This window comes from Oncorhynchus clarkii, chromosome 16, assembly GCF_045791955.1.
Source record: "Oncorhynchus clarkii lewisi isolate Uvic-CL-2024 chromosome 16, UVic_Ocla_1.0, whole genome shotgun sequence".
Classification (NCBI taxonomy): domain Eukaryota; kingdom Metazoa; phylum Chordata; class Actinopteri; order Salmoniformes; family Salmonidae; genus Oncorhynchus; species Oncorhynchus clarkii.
In genome coordinates, this window is record NC_092162.1 from 324,105 (window position 1) to 337,307 (window position 13,203).

The 13,203-nt window shown below is 48.6% G+C and overlaps 1 protein-coding gene across 1 annotated transcript in view; it reads left to right on the plus strand.

Moving 5' to 3' along the window:
- The window catches only part of LOC139367817 (uncharacterized), a 97,281-nt gene that overhangs the window by 66,722 nt on the left and 17,356 nt on the right, over positions 1–13,203 (plus strand). Inside the window, exons 9-10 of the mRNA XM_071106155.1 lie at positions 9,200–11,725; positions 13,046–13,183. Of these exons, the coding sequence (XP_070962256.1) occupies positions 9,200–11,725; positions 13,046–13,183 (2,664 nt within the window). The remainder of the gene's footprint in view (positions 1–9,199; positions 11,726–13,045; positions 13,184–13,203) is intronic.

Here is a 13,203-nt window from a genome sequence, read left to right on the forward strand (position 1 = left end):
ATGTTACAATAACCAAACATATTGTATATTCAGCTTGAAGTGTGAAGAAAACGAAAGAGACACAAAAACTAAACTTAAACACGGGAGGGAATAGAAATGTGCCCATAGAACTGATCTACAGCTTCCCGTAGAACTGATCTACAGCTTCCCGTAGAACTGATCCACAGCTTCCCGTAGAACTGATCTACAGCTTCCCGTAGAACTGATCTACAGCTTCTTAGACATGCTTCCAATGAAATTGACATATTTATAACCAATCACTTGGTCGGGTGGCACAAAAGGTTCATATTTCCGCTTTAAATCCACTTTGATCCATGTAGATGAAGGGGAGGAGACAGGTTAAAGAAGGATTTATAGGCCTGGAGACAATTGAGACATGGATTGTGGATGTGTGCGATTCAGAGGGTGAATGGGCAAGACTAAAAATGTAAGTGTCTCTGAACAGGGTGTGCTGTTTTTCTTTTCACGCTCAACAAATTCCCATATCTTTATCCAAGATGGCGTAGCAGTCAGACGTCTTTTGTCCTTGTCGTGTCCCAACATTAAAACACTCTCCTGCAACCCGCCTCACCCAATGAGGTGCGGATCTGTTTTTTTCTAAAGTATTATTCACCTGAAATTCAGAATCCCCCAACAGAAGCTAGCCGGCTCACTAGCTACTAGTCAGCTAACCACTGCTAGAGGTCATCAGCTAACCTTTAGGTCGGAAAGCTCTCGCCAGTTTGTACAACGTGACTCAAACCAGAGCATACCGGACCTATTTCTCTCCATATCCCCGGATTCCTACCGCAAGCCCTGGACATGTTCTCCAGGATCTTCGCAGCAAGCTAGCTGATATCCGAGTACTGGCTAACGTCGGTCCAGGAGCAAGCACCAATTAGCCTGGAGCTAACCCATGCTAGGCCCTTTCTCCCGGCTTGCTAAAAGAGGCCCATCAGCCAATCCTGGGATACAATAATCAGACCCCTTCTACTGCACGGAACCCCACAGATCCTTCACGACTGGACTATGACGTAATCTGCTCGAGGAGGTACTCAACTGGCCTCTACATCACGATGTCCCCTGAATGCCCATCCACAGCCATTAGCTGCTAGCTGTCTAGAGCTGGACTGTTAGCTGTATTGACCCATCGGCCACTATACCCTATTTTGCTACTCGAAACCCTACTAATCCATCACGACTGGTCTTTCGACGTCAATGCACACGGAGGCTAAAACAGACTTTCCTCCATAGAAACGTCCCTCTAAGGCCCTTCTGCTAGCTTGCTAGTCCTGGCCTTGCTAACTGTCTCAATCGCCATGTCTCCAGTCAGACCAACCACTCACTGGACCCCTATGATCACTTGGCTACGCATGCCTCTCTCTAATATCAATATGCCTCGTCCATTACTGTCCTGGATAGTGATTACTGTCTTATTTCACTGTAGAGCCTCTAGCCCTGCTCAATATGCCTTAACTTCTTGAGCATACTTGACACGCAGACGTCCCAAGTATGCCCCTGGAAATGCAAATGCGCTACGCTAAATGCTAAATGTACTCGTTACAACTCAATCTTTGATCAAAATTCACAAGCAGGGTATTGAATTAAAGCTACACTCGTTGTGAACCTAGCCAGCAAGTCAGATTTTTAAAATGCTTTTCGGCGAAAGCATGAGAAGCTATTATCTGATAGCATGCACCCCCCAAAATGCCAGCACGACACGTAAACAACAGATTTTGCGGTAGCCGGCGCTACCCAAAACGCAGAAATAAAATATAAAACATTCATTACCTTTGACGAGCTTCTTTCTTGGCACTCCTATATGCCCCATAAACATCACTATTGGGTCTTTTTTTCGTTTAAATCGGTCCATATATACCCAAAATAGCTTTGTATGGGATCTGTGTCATTCAGAAAAAATCATCGTTTTTAAACGCTGCGTAATTTTTTAAAATTAAAAAAGTCGACGATAAACTTTCACAAAACACTTCGAAATCCTTTTGTAATCCAACTTTAGGTATTAGTAAACGTTTATAATCTATCAAAATGATTACAGGGCGATGTCTTTTCAATAGGTCTTCACTTGCAAAAACAATGGCATCTGATATCTCCCTCAACTGCATCCGGGTGAAGACTGGGAAACTGCAGGTCAGACAGAAGGATTTTCCAACAATTAATTCAATTGAAAATTAGGACAATGGCGCCATCGTGCGGAATTTGTATGAATTGCAGGCAGATCGCCATTAAATTCTGTTCTCTTTTAATAACTGGTGGAAGTGACTTATGGAAATTATTTTTAGCTTTCAGAGAGCAGTTTTTCTTGCGTTTTTCAATGAAACACACAATCTGTTATAGTCACAGCCGTGATTTAACCAGTTTTATAAACTTCAGAGTGTTTTCTATCCACACATACTAATCATATGCATATACTATATTCCTGGCATGAGTAGCAGGACGCTGAAAAGTTGCGCGATTTTTAACAGAATTTTCGAAAAAGGAAGGGGTAGAAGTAAGATTAACCAACCATGTTGTTCCACCTCCCACATATGTGACGACATCACCTGGTTTAAACATCTCTAGAGACTATATCTCTCTCTTCATTACTCAATGCCTAGGTTTACCTCCAATGTACTTACATTCTACCATACCCCTGTCTGTACATTATGTCTCTCACACCCAGAAACCTGCTCCTTTTACTCTCTGCTCTGAAAGCACTAAACGACCAGTCCTGATAGCCTTTAGCCGTACCCTCATCCTACTCCTCCTCTGTTCCTCTGGTGATGTAGAGGTTAATCCAGGCCCTGCAGAGCCCAGCATCACTCCCATTCCCCAGGCGCTCTCATTTGTTGGCTTCTGTAAATGTAAAAGCCTTGGTTTCATGCATGTTAACATCAGAAGCCTACTCCCTAAGTTTGTTTTACTCACTGCTTTAGCACACTCTGCCAACCCGGATGTCCTAGCTGTGTCTGAATCCTGGCTTAGGAAGTCCACCAAAAATCCTGAAATTTCCATCCCTAACAATAACATTTTCAGACAAGATAGAACTGCCAAAGTGGGCGGAGTTGAAATCTACTGCAGAGATAGCCTGCAGAGTTCTGTCTTACTATCCAGGTCTGTACCCAAACAATTCTAGCTTCTACTTTTAAAAATCCATCTTTCGAGAAACAAGTCTCTCACTGTTGCCGCTTGCTATAGACCACCCTCTGCCCCCAGCTGTGCCCTGGACACCATATGTGAATTGATTGTCCCACGTCTATCTTCAGAGCTCGTGCTACTAGGTGACCTAAACTGGGACATAATTAACATCCCAGCCATCCTACAAACTAAGCTTGATGTCCTCAATCTCACACAAATTATCAATGAACCTACCAGGTAAAACCCCAAATCAGTAAACACGGGCACCCTCATAGGTATCATCCTAACTAACTCACCCTCCAAATACACCTCTGCTGTTTTCAACCAGGATCTCAGCGATTACTGTCTCATTGTCTGCATCCGTAATGGGTCTGCGGTCAAACGACCACCCCTCATCACTGTCAAACGCTCCCTGAAACACTTCTGCGAGCAGGCCTTTCTAATCGACCTGGCCCGGCTATCCTGGAAGGATATTGACCTCATCCCGTCAGTAGATGATGCCTGGCTATTCTTTAAAAGTGCCTTCCTCACCATCTTAAATAAGCATGCCCCATTCAAGAAATTTAGAACCAGGAACAGATATAGCCCTTGGTTCTCTCCAGACCTGACTGCCATTGACCAGCACAAAAACATAATGTGGCGTTCTGCATTAGCATCGAATAGCCCCCGTGATATGCAACTTTTCAGGGAAGTTAGGAACAAATATACACAGGTAGTTAGGAAAGCTAAGGCTAGCTTTTTCAGACAGAAATGACACAGACACTGAAAAGTCCATGGAGAATAAGAAAACCTCCTCCCAGCTGCCCACTGCACTGAGGCTAGGAAACACTGACACCACCGATAAATTCACTATAATTGAGAATTTCAATAAGCATTTTTCTACGGCTGGCCATGCTTTCCACCTGGCTACCCTGACCCTGCTCAACAGCCCTGGCTCCCCACAGCAACTCTCCCAAACCTCCCCCATTTCTCCTTCACCCAAATCCAGATAGCTGATGTTCCGAAAGAACAAAAACCTGCAAAACCTGGACCCCTACAAATCAGCCGGGCTAGACAATCTGGACCCTCACTTTCTAAAATGATCTGCCAACATTGTTGCAACCCCTATTACTAGCCTGTTCAACCTCTCTTCCGTGTCGTCTGAGATTCCCAAAGATTCTTCTTCTTCAAAGGGGGAGACACTCTAGACCCAAACTGCTACAGACCTATATCTATCCTACCCTGCCTTTCTAAGGTCTTCGAAAGCCAAGTTAACACACAGATCACCGACCATTTCGAATCACACCGTACCTTCTCCGAGTTCAGTATGTCAAATCGGAGGGCCTGTTGTCCGGACCTCTGGCAGTCTCTATGGGGGTGCCACAGGATTCAATTCTCGGGCCGACTCTTTTCTCTGTATACATCAATGATGTCGCTCTTGCTGCTGGTGATTCTCTGATCCACCTCTACGCAGACGACACCATTCTGTATACATCTGGCCCTTCTTTGGACACTGTGTTAACAAACCTCCAATAGAGCTTCAATGCCAAACAACACTCTTTCCGTGGCCTCCAACTGCTTTTAAAGGCTAGTAAAACTAAATGCATGCTCTTCAACCGACTGTCCACACCTGCCCGCCCATCCAGCATCACTACTCTGGACGGCTCTGACTTAGAATATGTGGACAATTACAAATACCTAGGTGTCTGGCTAGACTGTAAACTCTCCTTCTAGACTCACATTAAGCATCTCCAATCGAAAATGAAATCTAGAATCAGCTTCCTATTTCGCAACAAAGCATCCTTCGCTCATGCTGCCAAACATATGTAATTTACAAAATAGCCTATAACACTCTACTCAACAAATTGGACGCAGTCTATCACAGTGCCATCCGTTTTGTCACCAAAGCCTCATATTCTACCCACCACTGCGACCTGTACGCTCTCGTTGGCTGGCCCTCGCTTCATACTCGTCGCCAAACCCACTGGCTCCAGGTCATCTACAAGTCTCTGCTAGGTAAAGCCCTGCCTTATCTCAGCTTACTGGTCACCATAACAGCACCAACCCGTAGCATGCGCTCCAGCAGGTATATCTCACTGGTCACCCCATAGCCAATTCTTTCTTTGGCCGCCTTTCCTTCCAGTTCTTTGCTGCCAATGACTGGAACGAACTGCAAAAATCACTGAAGCTGGAGACTCATATCTCCCTCACTAGCTTTAAGCACCAGCTGTCAGAGCAGCTCACAGATCACTGCACCTGTACATAGCCCATCTGTAAACAGCCCATCTATCTACCTAACTCATCCCCATACTGGTATTTATTTATTTATCTTGCTCCTTTGCACCCCAGTATCTCTACTTGCACATTCATCTTCTGCACATCTACCATTCCAGTGTTTAATTGCTATATTGTAATTACTTTGCCACCATGGCCTATTTATTGCCTTACCTCTCTTATCCTACCTCATTTGCATATGCTGTATATAGATTTTTCTACTGTATTATTGATTGTATGTTTGTTTACTCCACGTATAACTCTGTGTTGTTGTTTGTGTCGAACTGCTTTGCTTTATCTTGGCCAGGTCACAGTTGTAAACGAGAACTTGTTCTCAACTTGCATAACTGGTTAAATAAAGGTGATCTGGCCTACCTGGTTAAATAAAGGTGATCTGGCCTACCTGGTTAAATAAAGGTGATCTGGCCTACCTGGCTAAATAAAGGTGATCTGGCCTACCTGGCTAAATAAAGGTGATCTGGCCTGCCTGGCTAAATAAAGGTGAAATAAAAAACAAGTAAAAAATGTGTATCATCACAATATTAGGAAGGTGTTCCTAATGTTTGGTATACTGAGTGTATATTCCCTATATAGTGCACTACTTTAACCAGGGTAGGGAATAGGGTGCCATTAGGGACGCATGATCTGTTAGCAGAGGAATGCTGCATGAGGCTATCTGCCCTGATAACCATTTGCACTAACAATCTCACAATATGAAACATAACTGTCCAATACTGTCCCCTTTCTAACCCTGTCTCTTCTCCTCTCCCTCTCTATCCCTGTCTCTTCTCCTCTCCCTCTCTAACCCTGTCTCCTCTCCTCTCCCTCTCTAACCCTGTCTCCTCTCCTCTCCCTCTCTATCCATGTCTCTTCTCCTCTCCCTCTCTATCCCTGTCTCCTCTCCCTCTCTATCCCTGTCTCCTCTCCTTCTCTATCCCCGTCTCCTCTCCTCTCGTTCTCTATCCCTGTCTCCTCTCCTCTCCCTCTCTATCCCTGTCTCCTCTCCCTCTCTATCTCTGTCTCCTCTCCTCTCCCTCTCTTACCCTGTCTCTTCTCCTCTCCCTTTCTAACCCTGTCTCCTCTCCTCTCCCTCTCTATCCATGTCTCTTCTCCTCTCCCTCTCTATCCCTGTCTCCTCTCCCTCTCTATCCCTGTCTCCTCTCCCTCTCTAACCCTGTCTCCTCTCCTCTCCCTCTCTAACCCTGTCTCCTCTCCTCTCCCTCTCTAACCCTGTCTCATTTCCTCTCCCTCTCTATCCCTGTCTCCTTTCCTCTCCCTCTCTATCCCTGTCTCCTCTCCCTCTCTATCCCTGTCTCCTCTCCTTCTCTATCCCCGTCTCCTCTCCTCTCGTTCTCTATCCCTGTCTCCTCTCCTCTCCCTCTCTATCCCTGTCTCCTCTCCCTCTCTATCTCTGTCTCTTCTCCTCTCCCTCTCTATCCCTGTCTCTTCTCCTCTCCCTCTCTAACCCTGTCTCCTCTCCTCTCCCTCTCTAACCCTGTCTCCTCTCCTCTCCCTCTCTATCCATGTCTCTTCTCCTCTCCCTCTCTATCCCTGTCTCCTCTCCCTCTCTAACCCTGTCTCCTCTCCTCTCCCTCTCTAACCCTGTCTCCTTTCCTCTCCCTCTCTATCCCTGTCTCCTTTCCTCTCCCTCTCTATCCCTGTCTCCTCTCCCTCTCTATCCCTGTCTCGTCTCCTTCTCTATCCCCGTCTCCTCTCCTCTCCCTCTCTATCCCTGTCTCCTCTCCCTCTCTATATCAGTCTCCTCTCCTCTCCCTCTCTTACCCTGTCTCTTCTCCTCTCCCTTTCTAACCCTGTCTCCTCTCCTCTCCCTCTCTATCCCTGTATCCTCTCCTCTCCCTCTCTATCCCTGTCTCCTCTCCTTCTCTAACCCTGTCTCCTCTCCTCTCCCTCTCTATCCCTGTCTCCTCTCCCTCTCTATCTCTGGCTCCTCTCCTCTCCCTCTCTATCCCTGTCTCCTCTCCTTCTCTATCCCTGTCTCCTCTCCTCTCCTCTCCCTCTCTATCCCTGTCTCCTCTCCCTCTCTAACCCGGTCTCCTCTCCTCTCCCTCTCATTCCCTGTCTCCTCTCCCTCTCTATCCCTATCTCCTCTCCCTCTCTTACCCTGTCTCTTCTCCTCTCCCTTTCTAACCCTGTCTCCTCTCCTCTCCCTCTCTAACCCTGTCTCTTCTCCTCTTCCTCTCTAACCCTGTCTCTTCTCCTCTCCCTTTCTATCCCTTTCTCCTCTACCTCTCTATCCCTGTCCCTTCTCCTCTTCCTCTCTAACCCTGTCTCTTCTCCTCTTCCTCTCTAACCCTGTCTCCTCTCCCCTCCCTCTCTAACCCTGTCTCTTCTCCTCCTCCTCTCTAACCCTGTCTCTTCTCCTCTCTCTCTCTATCCCTGTCTCCTCTCCCTCTCTAACCCTGTTTCTTCTCCTCTCCCTCTCTAACCCTGTCTCTTCTCCTCTCCCTCTCCAACCCTGTCTCCTCTCCTCTCCCTCTCTAACCCTGTCTCTTCTCCTCTCCCTCTCCATCCCTGTCTCTTCTCCTCTCCCTCTCTAACCCTGTTTCTTCTCCTCTCCCTCTCTATCCCTGTCTCTTCTCCTCTCCCTTTCTATTCCTGTCTCTTCTCCTCTCCCTCTCTAACCCTGTCTCTTCTCCTCTCCCTCTCTATCCATGTCCCTTCTCCTCTCCCTCTCTAGCCCTGTCTCCTCTCCCTCTCTAGCAATGTCTCCTCTCCTTTCCTTCTCTATCCCTGTCTCCTCTCCTCTCCCTCTCTATCCCTGTCTCCTCTCCCTCTCTATCCCTGTCTCCTCTCCCTCTCTATCACTGTCTCCTCTCCCTCTCTATCCCTGTCTCTTCTCCTCTCCCTCTCTAACCCTGTCTCCTCTCCTCTCCCTCTCTAACCCTGTCTCCTCTCCTCTCCCTCTCTATCCCTGTCTCCTCTCCCTCTCTAACCCCGTCTCCTCTCCTCTCCCTCTCTATCCCTGTCTCCTCTCCCTCTCTATCCCTGTCTCTTCTCCTGTCCCTCTCTATCCCTTTCTCCTCTCCCTCTCTATCCCTGTCTCCTCTCCTCTCCCTCTCTATCCCTGTTTCTTCTCCTCTCCCTCTCTATCCCTGTCTCCTCTCCTCTCCCTCTCTAACCCTGTCTCCTCTCCTCTCCCTCTCTATCCCTGTCTCCTCTCCCTCTCCCTCTCTATCCCTGTCTCCTCTCCTCTCCTTCTCTATCCCTGTCTCCTCTCCTCTCCCTCTCTATCCCTGTCCCCTCTCCCTCTCCATCCCTGTCTCTTCTCCTCTCCCTCTCTATCCCTGTCTCCTCTCCTCTCACTCTCTAACCCTGTCTCCTCTCCTCTCCCTCTCTATCCCTGTCTCCTCTCCTCGCCCTCTCTAACCCTGTTTCCTCTCCTCGCCCTCTCTAACCCTGTCTCCTCTCCTCGCCCTCTCTAACCCTGTCTCCTCTCCTCTCCCTCTCCATCCCTGTCTCTTCTCCTCCCTGTCTCCTCTCTTATCTCAGCCCCTCCCCTCCTCTCCCTCTCTATTCCTGTCTAATATCCTCTCTCCTCCTCTTCCCTCCTTTCTTCTCCTCTTCTTCTCCATCCCTGTCTCCTCTCTATCCCTGTCTCCTCTCTTATCTCCGCCCCTCCTCTCCTCTCCCTCTCTTTTCCTGTCTAATATCCTCTCTCCTCTCCACTCCTCTCCTCTCTTCTCCTCTCCATCTCTAACCCCGTCTCTTTTCTTATCTCCTCCTCTCCTCTCCCTTCCCTCTCTAACCCTGTCTCTAATCATATCTCCTTCTCTCCTGTCTAAACCTGTGTACTGTCCTCCTCTATTTAAAGGACAACAACATGACATCAGCTCCTGTATACGAGAGTATTTTACTGCCCCGCCTCCACACCAAGACCTCCTCCTCTTCATCCCCCTCCTCCTCCTCCTCCGGGGCTCCTCAATCTTGCGTCTCTTTCTCCTCCTCCCTGCCCAAGAACACCTCCATCTTCTCTAGTCTGAAGATAAGGAGCAAGAAGAGGAGAAGGAAGAGAGACGCTGGCCGCCAAACCATTCAGAAAATCATGGTTGTAGAGGGGGAGGAGCAGACAGAGGTGGCATGTCCTGCTGAAGCTGCACCCCAGCAAATCACGCTGTACGACACCCAGACCTGGCCAATGAAGGAGGGCCGGAGGAAGAAGAAGAGCCTATTAAAGGCCGAGGGGGTGGGGCCAGGGCAGGGGGTGGAACTCGTGGACTACATGGATAACCCATTGGCCAGGGATATTGAAGATGAATGTTCTGGGGTCTCCACTGTCAGCCCCTATGCAGTGACAGAGGCAGTCTCTATAGCTCCACCCAGGGGCCAGGTGAGGAGCCACTGCAGGTTCCTGTCTCTGGGGTCTGTTTTGACCTTCGACCTCTCCAAAGACATGAGGTTGATCCCCAGTATACAGGATGTCATCACTATAGGACTCCCAGAACACAGGGGAACCCCCAACCCAAACCTCAATCCCAACCCTCACACAGAGACACATGCAGCCCTCAGCTCTTTCAAACATACCCGCTCCCCTCCCTCAGACACGCACAGAGGACCAGACAATGAGGCCGTCACTACTTACAGATATGAAACAATGACACAGATACAGACACAGCCACTACTGACACTGACACTGACACAGCCACTACTGACAAAGACACAACCACTACCGACACAGACACAACCACTACTGACACAGATACAGACACAGACACAACCATTACTGACACAGACACAGCCACTACTGAGACAGACACCGACACAAATACTAAAACAGACAAAGCCATTGACACAGGCTGTTCAGCTAGAGCCTCTGTCTAATCTAGATACAGATTTTCCTCCTCCTCCTCCTCCTGCCCTGGATGAGGACTGGGATCAGAACGTATCAAGCAATGACCTATCCCTATCACAGATCCAGACCGTACTCCAGGAGCCTGAGCAAGAGTGGTCGGAGCTCATCTTCAGCAAGCAACCACCAATCACAGCTTATTGCCTAAAGAGTCCCACTCCAATGAACCGAGACCATTACAATTACATGGAAACGACCATGGTTAGTAGAAGTCCTATTGTAAAGAGCAAGGACCCCTGTTCCTCCTCAGCCTATCAGAACCATGAGAGCAAGGACCCCTGTCCCTCCTCAGCCTATCAGAACCATGAGCGCAAGGACCCCTGTCCCTCCTCAGCCTATCAGAGCCATGAGCGCAAGGACCCCTGTCCCTCCTCAGCCTATCAGAACCATGAGCGCAAGGACCCCTGTCCCTCCTCAGCCTATCAGAACCATGAGCGCAAGGACCCCTGTCCATCCTCAGCCTATAAGAACCATGAGAGCAAGGACCCCTGTCCCTCCTCAGCCTATCAGAACCACGAGTGCCTCATTCAGGACCTCAATGGACACCAGTACCATCATAGGTTGAAGACCCATAGAGAGAGTGTTGACCTCCAGGAGACCAGCCAGGCTTCTCAGATGGTTGTGAATCTGAAGGTCAGTGGGTTAGGGAGTATGATGCAAGACTCTATGGACTCTGGCATCTCTGGTGTCTCCAACTCTGGGAGCTTGAAGCTCAATGCACCTGATGTTCTCCAAGAGCCCCAGCCCATGAGGACTGTGGTGGGGAGGCTAGTGTCTCTGGAGGAGGGGCGCATGGAGGCTGTGTCCACACCCAGGGAAAATCCCACAGAAACCCCAGCTCCTGCCCACCCAGAGACAAAAACAACACCCAGAAACAGACACCACCAGACAGAGACAGAACTCGACTCTGATCCGCTCGACCCCGACCTCACCATCCATCCAGACCACCAGCAGTTTGAGGAGGTAGAGGAGGAGCTGGAGGACATCTGGAACCATAGCAATGGCTACAGACAGAGTATCTCCTCTGACATCATGTACCAGCCACACCAAGAGGAGAAGGAGGGGGGAAGTAGCAACACCCCAGGACTGACCACAGACCCCCTCTCACCCCCCCAGGCCCAGCCCCAGGCTACCCCCTACAGAAAGCTGATAACAACTTCTGCCCCTAACCTTCTGGTGGCTGAATTCACACTCCCCTCCTCCCTCCAAACCCTACTGGGGTACAACCAGGACCAGAACCAGGACCAGGGCTTTAGCCAAGACCCTAACTCCAGAGAAGAGCTCCCTATGCTGGCTAACAGAGACATGAGGTCCTGGGCAGCTTTCCCTATTCAGGACCAACCCTGGAGGACCACACCACTGGTCAATGAAACGGCAGCAGAACCAGTCAAGCTGCCGGAAATGGAGGACCAGAAGAGATATATCTACCAGTATAGAGAGGAGGAGGAAGAGGATGAGGAGGAGAAGATGGAGGACACAGGTTGTCCAAAGGTGAGGTCTACTTTTGACAGGCTCACTGACTTTGACCTCAGAGATCACTGAGCTACTGTTTTCTCTGCTCTACTGTCTCTACTCTACTGTCTCTACTCTACTGTCTCTACTCTTCTGTCTCTACTCTTCTGTCTCTACTCTGTCTCTACTGTCTCCACTCTGCTGTATCTACTCTACTGTCTCTACTCTGCTGTCTCTACTCTGCTGTCTCTACTCTACTGTCTCTACTCTACTGCTGTCTCTACTCTGCTGTCTCTACTGTCGCTACTGTCTCTACTGTCTCTACTGTCTCTACTCTGCTGTCTCTAGTCTGCTGTCTCTACTGTCTCTACTCTGCTGTCTCTAGTCTGCTGTCTCTACTGTCTCTACTCTGCTGTCTCTACTCTGCTGTCTCTACTCTGCTGTCTCTACTCTACTGTCTATACTCTACTGTCTCTACTCTACTGTCTCTACTCTGCTGTCTCTACTCTGCTGTCTCTACTGTCTCTACTGTCTCTACTCTACTGTCTCTACTGTCTCTACTGTCTCTACTCTGCTGTCTCTAGTCTGCTGTCTCTACTCTACTGTCTCTACTCTACTGTCTCCACTATACTGTCTCTACTATACTGTCTCTACTCTACTGTCTCTACTCTGCTGTCTCTACTATACTGTCTCTACTATACTGTCTCTACTCTGCTGTCTCTACTCTGCTGTCTCTGCTCTGCCTTCTCTACTCTACTGCCTCTACTGTCTCTACTCTGCTGTCTCTACTGTATCTAGTCTGCTATCTCTACTGTCTCTACTCTGCTGTCTCTACTCTACTGTTTCTACTCTACTGTCTCTACTCTACTGTTTCTATTATGCTGTCTCTACTCTGCTGTCTACTCTACTGTCTCTACTCTGCTGTCTCTACTCTGCTGTCTCTACTCTGCTGTCTCTACTCTACTGTCTCTACTCTGCTGTCTCTACTCTGCTGTCTCTACTCTACTGTCTCTACTCTGCTGTCTCTAGTCTGCTGTCTCTTCTCTACTGGCTCTACTCTGCTGTCTCTACTCTACTGTTTCTACTCTACTGTCTCTACTCTACTGTTTCTATTCTGCTGTCTCTACTCTGCTGTCTACTCTACTGTCTCTACTCTGCTGTCTCTACTGTCTCTACTCTGCTGTCTCTACTCTGCTGTTTCAGTTGTATTTCTTATCACTGTTTCACTCTTTTTTATGTACAACTGTTATCAATTTTCGCTTGACAGTAACAGACAAATGACTCCATTCAGCAAATACTTGTAAATAAACTCAGTGAATGTCAATCTTGACCCTGAGAGGACCTCTCCCCTCTCTCCAGGACCCATCAATGAGTCTGCTGTCTGTCCACATGGGTCTGCACGGAAACAATCAGCGAGCTACAAGTTGTGGCACTCTGGAAGGTGTCATGGAAAAGCATGGAGAGAGTCTGGCCACAGGGGGGCGATGTGGCACTATGGTGAGAGGCCTGGAGGAGCA